Source organism: Bos grunniens, chromosome 7 (assembly GCF_055505025.1).
Source record: "Bos grunniens cultivar Pamir isolate PY7600 chromosome 7, Bosgru_T2T1.0, whole genome shotgun sequence".
In the NCBI taxonomy this organism is placed as follows: Eukaryota; Metazoa; Chordata; class Mammalia; order Artiodactyla; family Bovidae; genus Bos; species Bos grunniens.
This window is the reverse complement of record NC_141171.1, coordinates 2,568,699-2,590,842: the sequence shown is the minus strand read 5'-3', so window position 1 is coordinate 2,590,842 and position 22,144 is coordinate 2,568,699. Positions and strand designations below refer to the sequence as shown.

General features: G+C 40.7%; 1 protein-coding gene across 46 annotated transcripts in view; it reads left to right on the top strand.

Annotated features, from left to right (window-relative positions):
- The window catches only part of ZNF454 (zinc finger protein 454), a 49,640-nt gene extending 30,738 nt beyond the window's left edge, over positions 1–18,902 (top strand). For 29 of the 46 annotated variants that reach the window (XM_086407966.1, XM_086407988.1, XM_086407980.1 and 26 more), the window contains 3 exons: positions 851–977; positions 1,380–1,469; positions 15,249–18,902. In XM_086407966.1, the coding sequence (XP_086264092.1) occupies positions 851–977; positions 1,380–1,469; positions 15,249–16,582 (1,551 nt within the window). In that variant the 3' untranslated portion in view covers positions 16,583–18,902. Of the gene's footprint in view, positions 1–850; positions 978–1,379; positions 1,470–2,917; positions 3,049–10,056; positions 10,815–15,248 lie in introns of those variants that run through there. The other 17 variants (XM_086407995.1, XM_086407994.1, XM_086407991.1 and 14 more) reach the window with 2 other exon arrangements.
- Positions 18,903–22,144: the final 3,242 nt, after the last annotated feature.

The window sequence follows — 22,144 nt, the reverse complement described above, 5'->3', positions numbered from 1 at the left end:
AAGCAGGCCTTTATTGGAAGGATACTGGGTATCACCCAAAGTCAAGGCGAAAATGCAGCTGTACTTCAGCTCTGCAGGGAAGGTCTAGAATAATCTGAGAGTCCTTTTTCTTGGACCCTTCGCTTTCTTCTCTGGACCTCCACTTAACTCTTCTTTCTCAGTGCGCACTAGCTCCCTTGGCCTCTTGTTCAGAGTTTCCACAGAAGGGATGAGTTGTGATCAGAGGGAATAAGGTCACATTGTTCAGAAGGACTGTTTCATGGGAATGGTATGTGTGTATTGAGGGTGAGCAGGTGAACAGCTGAAGAAAAACAGGAGTTGCTGAGTAATACATATATAATGGGTGCTGGGTACATGGGCCATGCTCTAGAAGACATGATGGCAAGACAAGGGAGAAGTAGAAATGGTCCGTAGCTTCTTGGAGTTAACAGTCCAGTGGGGGAAATAGAAAGTAAACCAGAACTCAGTAAAGTGAGGCAGTGCTTGAATGACCCTGCATAGATGATATGGGAACAGTTGAGGAGGGGTGCTGAAGATGTAATACTGAAGCCAAGACCTGGTATGATTGGTCATAGTGATGGGGATACAGGCAGGGCTGTGGCAGTTTGATGGAGATGGGAGAAAATGTTTTGGACAAAATGAGCAGCTACTTTTCTTCAGAGTGGGAAACAAAGTCTGATAAAAGCTCGACCCTTAGAGACCCTGAGGAAATGCTTCCCCTCTCACAGAAAACCAGCTCCCTCTGTGCTAACAGTCCCGCAGGTCTCAGCCAGCTCCTGGCTGAAGCCTTTCCCAGAGAGCCACATAAGGGAGAAGCCCCCAGTCAACGGGAATGGGTTTGCCCTTACAGGAATCAGTGACCTTCAAGGATGTGGCCGTGCTTTTCACCCAGGATGAGTGGGCGCAGCTGAGTCCGGCCCAGAGGGCCCTGTACAGGGATGTCATGCTCGAGAACTACAGCAACCTGGTGTCCCTGGGTAAGTGGGAGCCTCTGGAGGCTCATCTTCAAATGGGAGGTTTCTTGGGAATCCTTGAACTGGTTCCATACAGCAGCTTGGATTGGGAGTGAGCTGTTCTAAGGATGTTATGTCTGTGCCTCTCCTTTGTGTCCTGGGCACAGGGCTCTTTGGAGTCTAAGTGCAGATGTCTCAAAGGCGACTAGAAGTCAAATCCTCCCTCCCTTCTAGCAGGGAGAAGGACAGGAACAGATTGGCTTTGTCACCCCTGAACCTTCTTTTCCTCCTCCTGGGAACTCTCCTCTACCCTGGGCCCCTATCATGTCACCTTTTCCAGGAAGTTCCAGGTCTCATTCTTGCAGTGATTTTATCTCTGGTATGAACAAATATGGCCCCCCCCTTTTTTTTTTCCCTCAAAAACAGGACTCTTAGGACCCAAACCAGATATGTTTTCCCAGTTGGGAGAAGGGGAAGAGTGGATGCCAGAGGACTCCTTGGGAGGCTTCTGTCTTGGTAAGCATCCTGCATGTGGGAGGCATTGGGAGCGACTCAGCATGTGCACCGGGCCTGTGGATTGAGAAACCAGCACCTTTCCCTTCACATTCACCTAAAGGCTTTGTGCCACATTTGTCCCCATGTGCGTTTGGCACTCCTTTCTTGTGGCAGTTTGTGCCTCTCCAGACCATCCTTTCTGTGAGTTTCCTTCTTTCTCTGTTTGGCATAGATGGGCAGCTCTGTGCCACGCACTGTGCTTGTGTGTCCTGTTGTTCCCTGAGCACCTGAGCATGCAGTCTCTGCTCAGATTCCTCCAGTGAGGAGGGAGAGCACTGGGTTACACAGAACTGTGCAGCTTCCGGCCCTCAGGGCCAGTCACTGTGCCCACTGAGGCAGCTCTTCCAGACAGACATGGCAGATTTCTTCCACCACCTCCATGTTTGTTCATCCACCTGTACCTACACCCAGCATTGTACTATTCTCCACCTTCTGCTGATGCTGCGCTGGGCTGTAAGTACCACACAAGCATAGCCAGATTTATTGCATGTTTTGTTTTGCTCATACCCAGCAAAGTGCTTGGCACCTAGTAAGGGCCAAAGACTTGTTGCCTAGGGATACAGAGACCACGCTAGTTTAGTAGCTGTTACTTGTTTTGAGGAACCCATTGGATCTGGCAGCTCAAGAGCAGGAGCAGGGGTGCCTCTCCCCAAATCCGGAAATACTCTAGAGAGCTATTGCATTATCCAAGACATTACAACATTTTCACTTTCTGCCAGCATTTTGCCAACTGCGAAATATTTTTAAAAACCTTTTGTTATTGATTTTTCACAGAAGCCCAATGAAGTAGGGAGGACTTTGTATCCTACAGTAAATAACTTTACCTAGAATGTCTAGGATCTAATCTGTTACAGAATTTAAATGTCTGAACTCCAAAACTCAGTTATCAAAATCTTTTAACTTGCCTCAGTAGTGTTCTGAGTTTGTATGTTTATTACAGCCAAACTAAGGCATTTTTAGTATTTCACTCTGTATTATACAAGCAGTGTTATAACAAAAAAAGATGGGGTGGGAATTAAAAGAAATGAATCCACTGTCCCAGTACTCTGGCATAATAACATCATTTATTCTTTTTATTCTTGCATTATTCATCATTGACACAAATTCTTTATTGTACTTCTGTGGGGCAATTATGAGATTGAAGAGGACTTTTATGCCTAGAAGGGATTTTAGAGTCAGGTGTGAGTAATGACATGAAAATCCAGGGGATCATAATTCAGCCCTTCCCAGGTGCATTTCACAAACCTCTGCTCCAGCACCTCTTGTTTCTGAATGTCCTCAACACCGCAAACCATGAGCTGATTCATGAAGGATGTTTAGTGGTCAGCCAGTCAGACACGGAAAGAAATCTTGTTTTAGATCTCCTAATATGGTTTTGGGGTTTGTTTGTTTGTTTTTTGCACCATGAGGCTTGTGGGATTCTAGTTCCCTGACCAGGGATCAAACCCAGGCTCCCGGCAGTGGAAGGGCAGAGACCTTGGACCACTGGACCACCAGAGAATTACCCCAATAAAGTTCCTTCAATTTCTTGTTAAAGTTATATTTTTGTTTTTTAATATAACCTCTTTCCTTTTGTTTTTCAACTGCAAATTGCTGCTATAAGAAAGTGGTAGTCATTTCCAAATATTTATTCCCCTCATGTCACTCTCCAGTTCTTATTCTTCTTATTCAATGAATCATTTTTAGTTTTAGGTTTTCTTCTTTCTGTTTCACTTCTTAATTACTGGCTAGAACTTAAAAGACCATATAGAACAATGATAATAGGTTTATCTATGACTTTTCTGTTGTTGCATCAGTCACTCTTGGTTTAGACAGATACTTAATTTTCTTCATAGTAAGAAAAAGTCCTTCTGGTAGCTTTCCTTTAAAATTTTTCTCTTCCCTGGGCTTTGAGCTAGTACACACAGGGAGCTGACTTTTGAGCCCTTGTGGATCAGCACCTTGCTGGGTGATCTCTGGAGATGTGTTAGCTGCCCCATTTCAACCTTAACAACCTGTAAGGCAAAGATGATTAACTCTACTTAAAGAAAAACAAGCTTCTGTGTGGTTACCTAATTTCAACATATGCAAGGCAAGATGTGGGTTAAACCAGCATGCTGCTCAAACTGTGTCATTTTCCACCCTTCTCCAAAATAGCTTTACTTATACAGAAATTGTTCGCTTAGTAAACCTGAAGAAAACTGCCTCATCCCTTAATTTAAGTAGTTTGCTAGTAACTTTTTACATTTTTTCCTTATTTATTAATCTGTTTATATCTTTTGTTTCTTTTTGTTATATCAATTGCACATTTTGCCCTTTTTTTGAGCTATAAAATGTATTCATTTACCTTTTTGAGCTATAAAATGTATTACCTTTTTTTGAGCTATAAAATGTATTCATTTACAACTGTGCATGGTATTCATCTATAATTTTAACATTTTATATTATATCCTCTTTCTCATTTTTATCTGCATTTTTTTCTCTAAAATTTGTTGAGACATTTTGTAGAGAATTAGCTCTTATTTCTCTTTCATTCTATTATTTTATTTTAACACTTAGCATTATCATTTCCTTTTTTTTTTTTTAACTTCAGACAGATGTATTTTGATACTGTAATCCTGTCTACAGAACAGAACATGTACTATTTTGAACAGCCTGAAAAATAGGTAAACAGCCCCCACACTGCATGAAAATAAAAGTTGCTCAGTCATGTCCAACTGTTTGCGACCCTATAGTCCATGGAATTCTCCAGGCCAGAACACTGGAGTGGGTAGCCTTACCCTTCTCCAGGGGATCTTCCCAACCCAGGGATCAAGCCCAGGTCTCCCACATTGTGGACAGATTCTTTACCAGCTGAGCCACAAGGAAAGCCCAAAAATACTGGTGTATTTTGAACAGTCTGAAGAATAGGCAAACAGCCCCCATACTCCATGGTCCAGCTTAAGAAACAGAACACAGCTGCACCTGTGAAGTTTGATATGTCCATCCTCATCGAATCTTCCTCCTTTCATACCAGAGAGCCCCTAGCTTGAATTTTACATTAGCTCCAGTGCTGGCTCTTCATGCCCTTCACCATATTTATCCATCCATGCATGCATGCCAAGTCACTTCAGTTGTGTCCAGCTCTTTGTGAAACCATGGACTGTAGCCCACCAGGCTCCTCTGTCCATGGTATTCTCCAGGCAAGAATACTGGAGTGGGTTGCCACTTCATACTCCAGGGGATCAAACCCGACCCAGGGATCGAACCTGCATCTCTTGTGTTTCCTGCGTTGGCAGGAGGATTCTTTACCACTGGCGCCACCCGGGAAGCCTACATTTATCCATAGCTCTGAGCAATGTTGTTTAGCTTTACATGCTTTAAAGCTTGATGTATATGTATTGTACTATAGATACCTTTCCACAGCTTGATTTTTTTTTTTTTTTAAACTTTTTGGCCAAGCCATATCGTATGGGGATCTTAGTTCTCCCACCAGGGCTCAAACCCGAGCCACCTGCATTGGAAGGTCAAAGTCTTAACCACTGGAAGTCTCACAGCTTGCATTTTAAAAATCCTTGTTGAGATGTGTAGCTTTAGTCATTTTTAACTGCACTTGATACTTCTTCAATGGCTATACCTTAATCTGTTTTGTTGACAGACTGTAGGTTGTTTCCAGACTTTTTGCTGCTTTTTTAATACTGCTGACTGGATATTCTTGTATATGCTTCCTTAAATATTTGGGCCTTGTTTGGGAGTTTCTTTAGGTGTATTCATAGGTGTAGAAATACTGGGTTTAAGAGTATATACTTTTTCAGCTGTACTAGATGGTTCCAGACTGCTGATTAAATTAATTGGTCCTAATTATACTAATAGTTGATGCAAGTTCCTCTTGCTTGCCAGAGTAACAGGAACTTGCCAAACTTCCTGAGAAATGTTATCTCATTGTGATTTTAATTGGCGCTTCCTTGTTTCCTAGTGGAATTGAACATCTTTTCATTTGTTGATTATTTGTGTTCTGTGAAATATTCGTATTCTTCCTCCACTTTTCTTTTACAGTTTATCTTATTTGCTTGTAGGAGATATTCAGGAATCTAATACTTTATCAGTTAATATGTGTGCCAGGCTATAGCTTATCTTTTCTCTTTCTTTATTGGCTGAAGTTCTTAATCAGTCTTAGTCTTAATGATCTTTATTTTACTGTTTTCTGTGTCCTTTTAAAATGATCCTTTCTATCCTTATATCCATGAGAGAAAGACTTGATCACGTTTGCTCTTGTATTTCAGCTCACCAGGTCCCATTATGTATTTGTTGAATCAAAGCGTAATTGTTTTCTAATAATATTTACTTTTGTCTTTTTTTCCTTGTATGCTGCTGCTGCTGCTAAGTCGTTTCAGTCGTGTCCGACTCTGTGTAACCCCATAGACAGGAGCCCACCAGGCTCCTCTGTCCCTGGGATTCTCCAGGCAAGAATACTGGAGTGGGTTGCCATTTTCTTCTCCAATGCATGAAAGTGAAAAGTGAAAGTGAAGTCACTCAGTTGTGTCCGATTCTTAGCGACCCCATGGACCACAGCCTACCAGGCTCCTCTGTCCATGGGATTTTCCAGGCAAGAGTACTGGAGTGGGTTGTCATTTCCTTCTCCATTTTTTCCCTGTATAAATCTTATCGAAGTTTCCCTTTTTTAATAAATTTAATAAATACATTTTTAACTTTATTGATACTTTCTATTTTATCTTTATTTCATTAAATAGTCCTCTTCATTAGTTCTTTCCTTTGACTTTTTTGGAGTGTGTTCTTTTTCTTTATTTTCAGTATTAAATTTCATCACAATAATACATTTAGTTTAATGAAATTACAGTATGCGTTATGAAAACTGATGGCCTCTTGTCCCTGTTTATCCCCATTCTCTCCTCTTTAGAAATAACCATTTTCTCTCCTTTCAGCAGATTATTTGGTATATTTGCTTCCGTGTCTTCAAGGAATGTGTTTATATTGCTACCTATTGACCTCAGTTTTAGGTATTATTTACTGAATTCCTCCTCTAAAAAGTGAGGACTAAACTCACTTCCCCAACTGTTCATCTTATTACCTTTTCCATTCCCTGTCTTCCCAGTATAGTATATTTTTGGTCAGAGAAATAGTCAGTGTTTACATTCTGAAGCGCTATTCACAGCTGACCCATGTAGTAATTGTGACTTTTGCCTTTGCTTTCCTAAGCAGTCTTTCATGGGGTTCATTTAGTTTAATTTAATCTCAGACCTTGCCTCATTGTCTGCATCTCTTCTCAAGAAGTTTAGATTGGCAGTCATCCTAACAATTTCATTTTCCTGGGAAATTTCTTTTGGAGCAGTCTGACCTGCTCTGTTCTCGCAGGGCCTTAGCTATCATCCTCCTACAAATCCCATCTTTCCTGGCCCACATGTCCCACGTCATCCTTTTTCTTGGCTTCTTTCTTCCTTTTGTGGCATATATCTTCCAGTACCTTCCAAAGAAAGGATGCACGGGAATAAGTTTTTGCTAACCTAACATCTGTCAATGTCTTTTTTTCTCCCATAACAGTGGTAGAATTCAGCAGTGGATGTCTTTTTTCCTTCAGAATTCTGAAGACATTGCTCTAGTATTTTGTAGTCCTCAGTCTGATATTGAGAAATCCAAAATCATTCAGGTTCTTCATCGTTTGTGATCCATTTTTCCTCTCTGAAAGCTTGCAGGATCTCCTCATTTACTCCAGTGTTTCTCAGTGATGGACCCTGTTATGGTGCTATGCTTGGATCCATTAAGCACTGGTGAGCCTTCCACCTGAATTTCTGCCTTGCGGATCTAGGACGTTTTCTTCTAGTATTTTTTAATTTCCACCTTAAGCTTTCTCTATTTGCTCTTGATGGTATGCCTGATACTTCCTGGACTGGTCTTGTAATTTTAACTTTGTATTAAAATTTCCATCTTTATGAATTTTTTTGTTCTACTTTTTGACAGGTTTCTTCCGTTTTGACAGGTGTCTTTTTGACAGGTGCCTTCCATTTCATCTGTCGCGATTTTTAAAATGTCTTAAGCAGTCTTTCCCTGTCATTTGTCCATTGCCTAAAAATAGTTGGTTCATTTTCTCCCCTGGTTTTCCAGTTGTTTATGGTGGGAATTCTCTGTTGAGGTTTCAAATTCTGCCATCGTTTTTAATTTCCAAGAACTCTTGTGTTATTTGTAAGCTCTTATTCACATTTTACAATTAAAATATTTTACCTCTAAATATAATGATTTTCAAAAACACTTTCATCTCCCTTTATAGGCACTGTGTTCTCAGATTTTCTCTTTGATTGCTTAAAAACCTCTTTTTAAGAGGTTTTCCTCAGTTGGGAGAGAGAAGCTCTCTTTTTTCTCTAAGTTGGAGAAGAGCTGGGGGCAATAAAGTCTTCCTAAACTGACCTTGGGCTTCCCTCGTGGCTCAGACAGTAAAGAATCTGCCTTCAATGCAGGAGACCTGGGTTCGATCCCCAGGTCGGGAAGATCTCCTGAAGAAGGGAATGGCAACCTACTCCAGTATTCTTTCCTGGAGAATTCCATGGACAGAGAAGCCTGATGGGCTATAGTCCACAGGGCTGCAAAGAGCTGGACTCGATTGAAGCACCTAACACACACAAACTGACCAGTACTCCTTATTTTACCCACTGCCACTCTCAGATGTACCTGATGGCGCCAGGTCTTGAAACTTCTGATGATTTGGAGGAAACTGGATCAGTTTCTGGGCCCTCTCTGGGTGTGACCTCTTGACTACGTTGTATAGGGTTTGGATCATACTACTTGCATGCTTTGCTTGATACCCTCAAGTTACATATTAATTGTTTAAAACCATACTTTGTTTTTTTAATTTGGGTCAATGCAGCTATGGGTATTGCTCCTAATCCAGCCCCCATGAAGTGACCTGGGCCCCAGTGAGAACTGACTTGAGGATCCAGTCTTTCCCCATATCAGTTCATCTTCAGTGTGCCAGAACCAGAGTGTGTTTGACCCCTTGTTGATATACAATTAGATGAGTGTTTTCCTGTAACACAAAACATTAAAAAGCCAATTTTCTCATATATATATAGGTGATAAGTTTTTATGATCACAATCAAGGAAAGGCTTTAATAGACATAGCTGTCTAATAGCTGCTACAAAGGAAAGTTAACAATTGTTTTTATTGAACCAGATGATTATTATTATTACTATTTATAAATATTATATGTATAATTATTTTATAATTATTATTATTTTTGAAAGCTGCTCCCAGATTTTTTAAAGTAGGCTTTTGTTGAAGTAGTTCTAACACAGGAAAATACATAAATTATAAGCATAATTTTTACAATATAAATACTATAAAAACTATAAGTATAACCAGCACCTATATCAAGAAATAGAATGTTACTTGAATCCCAGAAACTCCCTCCCATCCTCTCTGTTTCTTTTGTCCTAAAGATGATTACTACCCTGACCATAGCTTTGCTTTGACTGTTTTAAAATGTTTAATAAATGGAATCAAACATTTCTACTCTTCTGTGTCTGGCTTCTTCCCTTCCATGGTGTATGTTTGAGATTCATCCGTGTTGTCATGTGCAGCAGTAGCTGGTTGGTTCTCACTGAAGTGTGATACTTCACTGCGTAACCTACCACATTTGTACATTTACCTTTGTTTTCTTTCCAGCTTGGAGCTATCAGTAGTGCTGAAACTATTATGAACATTCTTGTACATCTTTTAGAGAACGTACATTGTACATTTCTCTTGGGCAAGTGCTTGAGTATGCAAGTTTAATATACTTAAACCAAACAGTTTAAGTGGTTATACCAGTTTATACTCTAGCCAGCAGGATATGAGGGTTCCATATCCTCTTATATACTTAGTATTGTCAATAAATATTTTCACCCTTCTAGAAGATGTATGTGGAGAAGGCGATGGCACCTCACTCCAGTACTCTCACCTGGAAAATCCCATGGACGGAGGAGCCTGGTGGGCTGTAGTCCACGGTCACTAAGAGTCAGACACGACTAAGCGACTTCACTTTCACTTTTCCTTTCATGCATTGGAGAAGGAAATGGCAACCCACTCCAGTGTTCTTGAGTGGAGAATCCCAGGGACGGGGGTGCCTGGTGGGCTGCCATCTATGGGGTCGCACAGAGTCGGACATGACTGAGGTGACTTAGCAGCAGTAGCAGCAGCAGAAGATGTTTGGAGTATCTCATTGTATCTCAACTTATGACTGAAGTTGATCATCTTTTAACTTTTTTATTAATCATTTAATATTCTCTTTTGTAAAATTTCTATAAGTCTTTCCCTTATTTTCTATTTAGTTGGCTAATCTTTCCTCATTGATATATTGTAGGGTTGCATATTTGGGGTTTGCTTCTTTGTTATATAGGTATATTATAAATATTATTTCACATCTGAAATAATGGTGTTACTTGATAAACCAAAGTTCTAAATTTTTAGGATAATCCAATTAATCAGGGTATTCTCCCCTTACAGTAAATGTGTTTTGTGTTCTACTAAAGACATTTACAGTCATGGAGATCGTCTGTGTTTTCCTCTATGGAAGATTTATTTTCCTTATTTTCCATATAGGTATGCAGTTGACCCAGGACCGTTTACTGAAAAGACTATTTTTCCCCCATTGTATGCAGTGTGCCTACCTTTGTCATACATAGGGGGACAACATGTGCACAGGTCTGATGCTGGGTGTGTAATCCGTCCCATTGGCCTATTTGTATCAGACTGTACTTCCTTAAATGATGAGAAGAATTCACTAGTAAGCCATCTGCTTGGAAATTTCTTTATGAGAGTTTTTTTATGTGTTTTGTTTTTGGCCGCGCTGGGTTTTCACTGCTGTACATGGGCTTTCTCTAGTTGTGGCCAGTGGGGACTATTCTTCATTGTGGTGCCTGCGCCTCTCATTGCAGTGGTCTCTCTTGTGGCTCTTAGGCTCTAGAGCACAGGCTCAGCAGTTGTGGTACATGGGCTTACTTGATTGAAGGCATATGGGATTTTCTTAGACCAAGATCAAACCTGTATACCCTGCGTTGGCTGGAGGATTGTTAACCACTGGACTACCAGGAAAGCCCCTGTGAGGTTTTAAATTGAAGATTCAATTTATTTATTAGATATAGGACCGTTAAGATTTTCTGTTTGTGTGTGTGTCTGTTTTGGTATAGTATACCTTCCTAGAACTTAGTCTTTTAATTTATTGGCATAAAGTTTACTCATTATGTTATTATCTTATAAATCTCTTTAGAATCTGTTTGATGTCACCTTTATCATTATTTTGTTAAATTTACTTATTTTTAATTGGAGGATAATAAATAAATAAAATTTATTTATTTTAATTGGAGGTTTACATTGATGTGTTGGTTTCTGCAATATAGCAGCATGAATCAGCCGTAGGTATACATATGTCCCCTCCCTCTTGAACTTCCCTCCCACCTCCCACCCCATCCCACCCCTCTAGGTTGTCACAGAACACCTAGTTGAGCCCCCTTCGTCATACAGCAAATTCCCACCAGCTATCTATTTTACATATGGGAATGTTTATGTTTTAATGCTGCTCTCTCAGTTTGTCCCACCCTCTCCTTCCCACACTGGGTCAAGTCTGTTCTCTCTGTCTGTGTCCGTATTGCTATATCATTCTTGATAGTGGTAATATGTGCCTTCTTTCTTTCTCCATTAGTCTTGATAGAGATCTTTTGATTTTTAATTAAGTTATTGATTTCTGTTATTTTTGTTATTCCTTTCTCTTTTGTATTTAATATTCTATTTTTCTGATTTCTTGAGATTGATAATTGATATAGATAGATAGATATACATTTCTTTCTAACCATGCTGTAGCTGCATTTTGTTATGTTTCATATTTCTGTTACCATTTAGTTTACAATATTTTCAAGTTGTGTTGTGATTTCTTCTTTATCAGTTATTTTAAAATGTATGGACTAGTTTTAAAATATCTGTGGATTTTCTAACTACCTTTTTGGTATTTTGCTATTTATTTCTGGTGTAACTCCACTGAGTTCAGAGTACACATTCTGAATGATCTGTGTCCTGTGAAATGTGTTTATCCTACTTTGGTGGTGGTGGTTTAATCACTTAAGTTGTGTCTGACTCCTGCGAGCCCATGGACTGTGACCCACTAGGTTCCTCTGTCCATGGGATTTCCCACGCGAGAATACTGGAGTGGATTGCCATTTCCTTCTCCATTTTGGTTAATGTTATGTATGGATTTAAATATACATATTCTGTCATTGTTGGGTATTCCGAATATTCAGTATATCATTTAGGTCAAGTTTATCTTATAGCTCAGATCACCCCTATTCTTAATGGTTTGATTATCGAGTTTTGGAGAATGGTGTGCAAACATCTATCATTGTTAAGATTTCTTTTTTCCTTTTGTTGTCCCAATTTTTACTTTATACATTTTGAAGTTATGTTACATGAAAATATAGATTTGTTATATATTCCTAGATAATTGAACAAACCTTTAGTCAATGTGAACAATTTAAAAGTCTGTTTTCTCTAGTTAAATGAGATTTGTCTGATAGTAGTATAGGTACACCAGCTTACTTGTGGTTAGTGCTTGCTTGATACATCCTTTTCTATTCTTTCTTTTTATTTCTGGGTCTATATCTCTGGTAATACTCTCATGAGTGGCTTATAGTTGGATTTTATTTTTTTAAATGCAGTCTCATAACCTTAGTTTTTAATAGGATAATTTAGACCAGTTGCTAATATATATATATATATATATATATATATATATATAGTATTGGCTGTCTGCTATTTTATTATTTATTTTCAATTTTACTCACTAGCTTTAAATCTCTTTTTTTGTCTTCTATCTTGCCTTCTCTTGAATCAACTATTTTTATTGTTCTATATTCCCCCATAAGAGCTTGTATCTTCTTTAACTGTCTTTTATTTCTAAGTCTAGTAAATAAAACCAGGTTATTACTATCCAAAATAAGTAATTCCCAGGCAATGCTAATAACTTGAAACAATGCTATTTTTTTTTCATCTTTTGTGTTAACTTTTCTTATGTATTTTAATTATGTATATATGTTCAACCTCTCAAAACATTTCTAGTATTATTTTGTGCAATAATATTTTTTAAATGATTTTGTTTATTTATTTTTATTTTGACTGTGCTGGGTCTTCCTTGTTGCGTAGGCTTTTCTCTAGTTGCAGGGAGTGGGGGCTGCTCTTTAGTTGTGGTGCATAGGCTCTTCTGGGCTTCCCTGGTGGCTCAGAAGGTAGAGAATCCACCTGCAATGAGGGAGACCTGGGTTCGATCCCTGGGTTGGGAAGATCCCCTGGAGGAGGGCATGGCAACTCACTCCAGTATTCTTGCCTGGAGAATCCCCATGGACAGAGGAGCCTGGCGGGCTGCAGTCCATGGGGTCACAAAGAGTCAGACACCACTGAGCGACTAAGCACAGCACACACTCCTCTCTTCTGTTATGTCCGATAATATACTGTTAAATCCATCTATTGGGTTCTTTATTTCATTTATTATATTCTTCAGTTCTAGAATTTTCACTTGATTCTTTGGTTCTAGTTCACTGTTGAAATTCTCATTCTTATCTGTTTTATTGAACATAGTATTCACACTTATTTTTAAACCCCATGTCTGATAACTTTGGTATCTGAGTTCTGAGGATCTTTGTCTAATATTTGCTTTTTATCTTGAATAATTTCGTAGTACTCCTGGTACTTTAAGACTGAATCCTAGACATTATGTATGAAGGAATGAATAGGCTCTGGATGATGTTATTTTCCCTCCAGAGAAAGCTTGCCTTCCCTCTGTTAGACAGCAGGAGTGAAAGCAAACCTTCCTAATCCATCAGGGACTCTTTAGCTGGAGATTGGGTTGAATGTTCAAGAAGCCCTTGCTACTGAGTTGTAGCCCTCCAGGAGTCCCAGCTGAGAGCTTTATATGTTTACTGTGACCACCACTCACCCCACCCCAAGAAGGTCCTGAACTCCAGTTTTTGGCTCAACGGTACTATAAGACTATAGAGAATTCTGAATTTCTACTTAGCTTAGTTTCTTACCTTGAGAAACTTAAGAATTCATCAAATTCTGTGAGGAAAAAAACTGGATCACCTTTCTGCATTTCTGTTCCCTCTCAAATGTTAGACTATCACTTTGGTCTCAAGTTATATCTGATGACTTTAGACAGATTCTTTTTTCTATGCAGATTTTTTCAGTTATTTTTTGCAATAATATTGGTCTGCCACAGGGCCACTCTATCAGGTCCAGAAGCAAAAGTCAGTTCTTAAGATTTTGAGATTTGGCAAAACAGGTGTTTAAACATTCTTTCTTTTGAGTGAAGATATGTTATTCTAAGCTCACAAGGATTTTAGCCTTGAAGTGCACCTGTTTAACTTTCTTTTCCAGATAAGTACAAGGAGATGATGATGATGATAATGATTATAGCTCTTAATAGATTTTCTGGAGGGAGTAGGAGAAAAAAGTGTTGAGGGAGGCTTGTTCTTGATAGGCTTTCCCAGGAATCTTTGCATCATCTATGTTAATATCAAGTGCTTATCATTGCATTTCTTGGTACAAAGTCTTAAATAAACAAAAGACAGACGTTCACAAATATGTACCAGAAACTAATGTGCATTCAGAATTCTGCCTGTTAATATCAGGCTACCATGAGACCAAGTGAGAATGCTGTTGAGTAAGTGTGGAGTTTGTTTGTGGGGAGAGGAATCATCTTACCAGACAACTCATGAGACCATGACCCATATCCCAGTAGCAGAGTCCCATTTCTAATGACTAGTACAGTCCTTTCCCCAAATTCAGGGCCTTGCCTCCAAGACATACTGGATGTATCCTGGCAGATTTTCTGCTTTGTTCCTAATTTCCTGTGCTCACATATATATCATCATGGTACATTTTCCTCATATCAATGTCACATTCATATAGGTTTGAAGACATTGCTTCCTTACCAGTAGCGTGCATGTGTGTGAAGTCACTTCAATTCATGTCCGACTCTTTGCAACCCTATGGACTGCAGCCCACCAGGCTTCTCTGTCCATGGGATTCCCCAGGCAAGAATACTGGAGTGGGTTGCCATTTCCTCCTCCAGGGAGTCTTCCCGACCCAGGGACTGAACCACTGTCACTTCTATCTCCTGCACTGGCAGGCGGGTTCTTTACCACTATTGCCACCGGGGAAGCCCTTACCACAGCAGAAAGTCCTAACTTGATTAGTAGATATCAGTGTTTCACAGCCTGACTTTCTGTTTTCCATCTGAATGCTGAAATGAGTTTACAAAACATAAATGCTGGTTTTAGTAGTTACTCTGAAAGCTGAACTTTTTTTCTACCAGATGTTGACCTCTAGTTGCAGTGGTTTCTTAAGGCCACATCTAGGTTATTTTAAAGCCCATATCACTAAAATAGATAAGATGCATGTTTTGTTTTTTTTTTCCTTATCTGTTAGTATATTGCAGTCTGTATAGGTTTTTTGAGACTTTAAAATTCAGGTAACTTCTCTGTAATCACAAAGAAAATAAATATTTTACTCAGGCCTATGATTTCTGAATGCCATCTCCAAATTTTCCTGCTTCATACATAGTATGTTTGATCAACCCAGTCCTGCCATGTCTTCTATCCACCTCTTCTCCCCTTTTTCTATATTCATTTCAAGAAGTCTTCAAAATTGCAACTTCTTTGTTAGCATTATAAACAAGGTCATGTTCTTATCCCCACTAGATGTTTTACTATGATAAAACAGACATGTTTATTTTTAATGTCTTTCAGACTGGGTGATTACACCTACGAATAAGAAATCTATTCTCAAGGCAGATATTCCTGAAGGAGAATTGGGTCAGTGGATGATAAAGGAAAGATTCACTAGAGATAGTTGCTGGAAATATGATGACCTGTTGGAATGGCAGCATGGAGGCCAGGAGATAAACTTGGAGCAAGTGGTGCTTGCTCATGAGAAAACATTGTCTGTGGTTGGCGACCAGAAATGTGATGAATCTGGGAAACCCGGCACCATGAACTCATCTTTTGTTCAAAGTCAGGGATTTCAATCTAGCAAAAAAGCCTTTGAGTGTAGTGAGTGTGGAAAAGTCTTCACTAAGAGTTCAACCCTCAATAAACATCAGAAGATTCATAGTGAAAAACTTAATGCAAATCAGAAAATTGTTATTAAAGAGAAGCGATATGAATGTAGAGAATGTGGGAAGGCCTTTCACCAGAGCACACACCTCATCCATCACCAAAGAATTCACACTGGTGAGAAGCCATATGAATGTAAAGAATGTGGCAAGGCCTTCTCAGTGAGCTCCTCACTTACTTATCATCAGAAAATTCATACTGGAGAGAAACCTTTTGAATGCAACTTATGTGGAAAAGCTTTTATCCGAAACATACACCTTGCCCACCATCACAGAATACATACTGGAGAGAAACCTTTTAAATGTAATATATGTGACAAAGCCTTTGTGTGTAGGGCACATCTTACCAAACACCAGAATATTCATAGTGGAGAGAAACCCTATAAATGTAATGAATGTGGCAAAGCCTTCAATCAGAGTACAAGTTTTCTTCAGCATCAGAGAATTCACACTGGAGAGAAGCCTTTTGAATGTAATGAATGTGGAAAGGCCTTCAGGGTGAACTCTTCCCTTACTGAACATCAAAGGATTCATACCGGGGAGAAACCTTATAAATGTAATGAATGTGGGAAAGCGTTCAGGGATAATTCATCCTTCGCTCGACATCGGAAAATCCATACTGGGGAGAAACCTTACAGATGTGGTTTGTGTGAGAAAGCCTTCAGGGACCAATCAGCCCTAGCCCAACATCAGAGAATTCATACTGGGGAGAAGCCTTACACATGTAATATATGTGAGAAAGCCTTCAGCGACCATTCAGCCCTCACTCAGCATAAGAGAATTCATACTAGAGAAAAACCTTACAAATGTAAAATCTGTGGGAAAGCCTTTATCCGAAGTACACACCTGACTCAACATCAGAGGATTCACACAGGAGAGAAACCTTATAAATGTAATAAATGTGGGAAAGCTTTTAACCAGACTGCAAACCTCATTCAGCATCAGAGACATCATATAGGAGAAAAGTGACATGGAAGAGCCTTGAGACTGAGTGTATTAATTATTGAATGCAGGAGAATAACCATGAAAGCTTACTTGAAGATAGTCATTTTTTTACTGAGAGTCAAGGTTCACACTAGTTTGGGTTTTGAGACCTTAAGAATGGCAAATACTCTTCATACTTCAGGAAGTATCTTGGTTGAATAGCAGTGATATTTAATTAGTCTGAATTACCAAGTATCAGAACCAGAATGGACCTTCATTAACAACATGGAAATTAGTTCGCCATTAAGAAAAATTATGAAATTGTAAAAATTAAGGTGAGAAGCAAAGGAACAAAAAAGAAAATGGTCTATAAGCATTTTACTTTACTTGTAGGAGGATTTCTGCCTTTAATGGAACCTTTGTTTTCCTCACCCCTTACTGCTGACACCAGTGTAAAGAAAGTACAGTTATCTATGCATTGGCCCAGGAGTTAAATTATGCTTCCTGCCTTCTGCTTCAAACCACTTTTTGTCAGATTTCCCTGGTTCCTATGTCCACTGGCTTCTTACTTGTATTCTCCTCCTGGGATAATTCATTTGAACAGTGTGTCCTTTTTTGATTTAGCAACTCCTAATTGGTAGCATCACGTCAATTACTACCACCCAGTTTGCTCTTGAGGACTGGTGACTTGACCTCATACACAGCCCATGATTCTGGATATTGCACTAAACCCAGCTTTCAGAACACGGGACCCCTGTCTGGAAGGCAGAGGTTGATCTAAATTCCTGAGTTACCCAGTTCCTCTGGGCTTCAGCTTGACTCTCACCCTTGGATAATCCCTAAATTAGGGACATAGTCTATGCAGACATTTCCTTGCAATTGTTCTGCATTGTAGTACTCGACACATGGCAGTCAGGGACATGCTCAACTTTGGGTGTGATGATTCTAAAACCTCTATGTTCTGGGCCACCTCTGCTTCTGTGACTTGCCATTTCATGATGTGCAACTGATGAGGTTAGAGCCTCAGGCGGGTTGTCAGAATGCTCTTAACCACCCTTTCCCTTGGCTGGGCAGTCCTCTGTGTGCACTGCATTAGAGTATATTTGTTGCTCCCAGAATATTGAACTGCTGGATCCTGTTCCTTGCCTTCCTGTTGTCTACTTTTCTGAAGGTGTCAACTCTGTTCACGGAAGATGGAGAGAGCTTTGAATTTCTGATTTTGCATTTAAAAGTTGCCATTTCCTCTCCACCATCTGGGTATTCTACCATTTAAAGATTACCCCATTCTGACAGTACTGAGCAGCATGTTGAGTAATTCCATGGAGTGATCAGCAGTAATTCCATGGAGTGACATTCTGTGGCAGGGGCCGCTCCCAGAAGTTGGAGTGATACTCTAGTCCTGCAGGTACAGTTCCCTCACTATCTTTAATTCTTTAGTGCTGTCAGTAGAAATCACAGATAAAATAACATCCATGTGCCTTCAAATACAGCCCCTCATGGCACCTCCCCTTCCCCATCACAAAGAATGAGGAGCCCACACTACTGCAGGCTGGAGCATGCTAAGGCATGAAGGTGGGAGAGCAAGTCAGCTGTCATCTGGGAAGCAGTGTGGCAGGTTCCTGGTCTGTGAAAGTGCTCTCCATCAAGCTGGTGACCTGCCAGCCCCCATGAAAGCTGTACCTCAGCTCCAAGTTATAGGAGAGGATATTCTTTGTGATGGTGGAATCAGGACTTCAGGTTGAACATAGACTTGGAAGCTTCCAGTAGCTTAAAGTCCCAAGTTCTCTAAATTCAGCTACCACCTAATAAAGGCCGCGTACTTGGGTTGCTATCTCCTGTTAGGTGATCAACAACTCATCCTTTCTCCCCGGATGACCTGCAGGTGAAGTGGCATTTCAAGAGGTTGCTTGGAACCCATCATGCCCTGGGTCCATACATGTTCATCTGTAGCTTCTCAGGGCTGGCAACCCCAGATCCAACAATAAACTTGGAAAACTGCTCACTGCTGCAGAGATCTGCTTTCAGTACTATCCCTGTGTCCCACTGGTCCTGTTACCTCCTTACCTTGAATCCCTCACAAGAAACACATTTCTCAGCTGAATTCTTCCTTTTTTTTTTAATAAGAGCCGTTGCCCCTTGGTGTTTGCTTGCCTTTGGGCTAAGGTTCCTGCTGCCACTCATCCCAGCGACAGCTGCAGCAGCTGTCCTACCAGCATTAGTGCAGTCTGATGGCCCTCCATCCAATGACAGTCCATTTTCCCTGAGACCGCTCCTGTTAGGCTTGGGTCTTCATGAAATTAGACCTCTGAGATGACTGGTCACTCCCTTGTCTGGGAAGGCAAAAATAAACGGCCTATTAAAAATGCCTGAGCCGACTTGGATGTATTTATACTTCATCTGACCTAACTATTAGCAGTGACTTTATTCTGCCACATTATTAACACCTTATGTATGACCTTCTCAACTAAGGGAGCCAAAAGTTGCCTGGGTGCTATTTTGTACTTTTAAAATCTGAAGTAGTCTGACTCTGCACACCAGCAGTCTGGCCTTTGGCTTAACCCCAAAAGTGCATTTTTGAGAACTCTTACTTAGAGTCCCTCAGCCACCTTCGCTTCTGCCAGCCAGTCTGCATGGCGTTAGAAAAGAGTTGAGCAGTTACTGACAGGGACTTTTCTTTACCCAAGCCTCCTAGATGGAGCAGTTCATTCTGCAACTCACTTTTCTAGTTTTGCTGATAGACACTGTGACAGAAGATGAGGATCACTGGGACCCTCCATCCTCAGCACATCCAGCCCATCCCTCACTACCCCCCTGGTGGCACAGACACTTCCCAGCACACCCACGTCTATACCATCTCAAAATAATGAGTCTGAACATGCGGCAGAGGAAGTGCTGAGCCAGTGTACCCATCCCGTTCACCTGGACTCTAGGAAAAGGACACAGAAGCAGACCTAGAACCCATCTCCCATACCAGTGCTTTCCTAGGGCACTTTGGAATTGCCCAGTAATTTTTGGAATTGTCCTTGGAAGTACCAATTCTACTCTGGCTGGGGAAGGGTTTGAGTAGAGAATTAGCTTGTAGACTCTTTGTTATATTCTTCGATGTCTCCAGGCTTCCATGAATAGCTACTGAAAGTGCCAGCTCCTGAGGGAAAAATAATTTTTCCAAGTTTCCCCACCAAGTTCTCTCATCAGGACTTCCTCATCGCCAGCTGATTCATTTTGCACCTGAGTTCTCCCTGGTAAGTTTGCCTAGCTTAGAGAGCAGCACCTCATCAAGATGTTGCCTTTCTCCATATTCAATGACTGCACTTAAAATGGCACCTTGACCTGGCAGCAGACTAGGGCTTCCAGCCACAGAGTCTTGGAACAAATAGCCCTAAACTGCATGCATGTCTTTGGTTGAGAAAATAACCATGTTTAGTTCCCACATATGAATGTAATCTAAGAGTGCACAGCCTGTAGCTGTCCTAATTCTTTTTTACCCTCTTTGTACTTTGCTCTACCCGCCCATGTTGGATTAGCCACCAGGACAATCTGGAAATAACCAGTCCTACCTGCTTTATCCTGCAATGGGAAGGTGCCCACCTCAACTCCTGCTAAATATATTTTGGATCCTATTTTTACTTTCGATATTTTTATATCAATTTGTGAAGGGAAGAAAAATACAAGGCTCTACTATTTCCATCACTCAAGGACATCTCCATTGTGCTCATGATGGTTCTCTGCCCATGTTGGGGTTTGGTTGTATGGACATGTCCCTCCTCGTTCTTTGTCTTACCCTGTACACCACACATCACTATCCTCAGAAAAAAAAAAAAAGTTTCTGTAAGAATTACTAATCTATGTGTCTTTCTGAAAATAAGTGAGAAAAGTATACAGTGTTTAAGATGTGCAAACTGCCTGGTGATCTAATTAGATATCACTAAGAGTGGGTGTTCATTGGAAGGACTGATGCTGAGGCTGAAACTCCAATACTTTGGCCACCTCATGCGAAGAGTTGACTCATTGGATAAGACCCTGATGCTGGGAGGGATTGGGGGCAGGAGGAGAAGGGGACAACAGAGGATGAGATGGCTGGATGGCATAACCGACTCGATGCACAAGAGTTTAGGTGAACTCCGGGAGTTGTTGATGGACAGGGAGGCCTGGCATGCTGCGATTCATGGGGTCACAAAGAGACATGACTGAGCGACTGAACTGAACTGAACTGAAGAGTGGCTAGAAATGGTGCTTCCAAGTGTGTTTACCTGTTTATGGCCAATGTGGTCCTAACTCCCCGCGCTGACTATCTAAACCTACCTGACCCCAGAAAGCATAGTGCGCAGGCTGTGGAATATCAAGAGCTGTGTCGTCAGTGGCTGGGGGTAACAGTTAACATTTGAGGGCATACCTGGTGCCAGGTACTATTGTAAGCATTCCCACTTAATCCTCACAGTTATGTGAGACCATTTCTACCATCCCCATCTGAAGGTTAAAGAGAGGATTAGAGACTTGTCAGAAGTCACAGAACTGGTAAAGGGTGAATCAGAGAATTGACCCAGGCTGCATATTGCACTGGGTCACTTCCTTTATGGTACGTTCTAGGCCACCCTAGAGAGCCACTTGGCTTTAAATGTCAGGGAGAGGCTGATGTGGGTGTAGATGAGAGGCAGTGTGGCGTGACAGCATGGCCTTAGGACATGTCATGAGGGCAGCCTGTGATAACGATTCCCTCATGAGGGAATGCTGGTGGCCAGAAAACCAGAAAAGAGAAGATAGTCATTCATTTAATAATGTCTGCCAAGCATAGTGTACAGTGGTTATACATGCATAGTTTCCACTTTCATGAACCTTAAATAGTGAAGATGGGTATTATAAAAGGAAATATTAATACTTAGCAAGTAATTATAGTATGTGGAATGAGTAAATAAAGATAGTGTGAAAAAGAGTCAGGGGCCCAGCTTTAGATTGCATGGTTGCAGCAGACCTCAGTGAGGAATTACTTTATGACAAGAGCCACAAAAGGAATGAAGTTTGAGTGTGCTAGATAGAGTGAACATATGAGAAAAATGGGAAAGAAAGCTCAGAGGTAGGAACTATCATGGTCTGGTTGTGTGCATGCTGAGTCGCTTCTGTAGTGTCCACCCGTTTGCAACCTTATAAACTGTAGCCTGCCAGGCTCCTCTGTCTGTGGGATTCTCCAGGCAAGAATACTGGAGTGGGTTGCCATGCCCTTCTCCAGGGGATCTTCTGACCAAGTGATCAAACCTGCATCTCTTACATCTTCTGTATTGGCAGGCAAATTTTTTACCACTAGGGCCACCTGGGAAGCCCATCATGGGCTGGTTAGGAACCTTTAAAAAGGTGTGGGTGGAGCCAGAGTTGGGAACCATGTGAACAAGATGAGGTTGTAGGGGAAGAGGCAAGACCTCGATAGCCTGACCAGCCTGTGCGATGACCTTTGGCACTTTAACACAAAGGAAGATACTGCCAGTTTTTAGGTGTTACATGTCAAATTTCTAAGTTACAGGTAGTTGCCACTGATATATAAAGTTTATCGGAGCGTAAAAATTGTGATTTTATTTTTTTCCCAACTTTTTTCCCTTGTGTGAATAGGAAATTCTA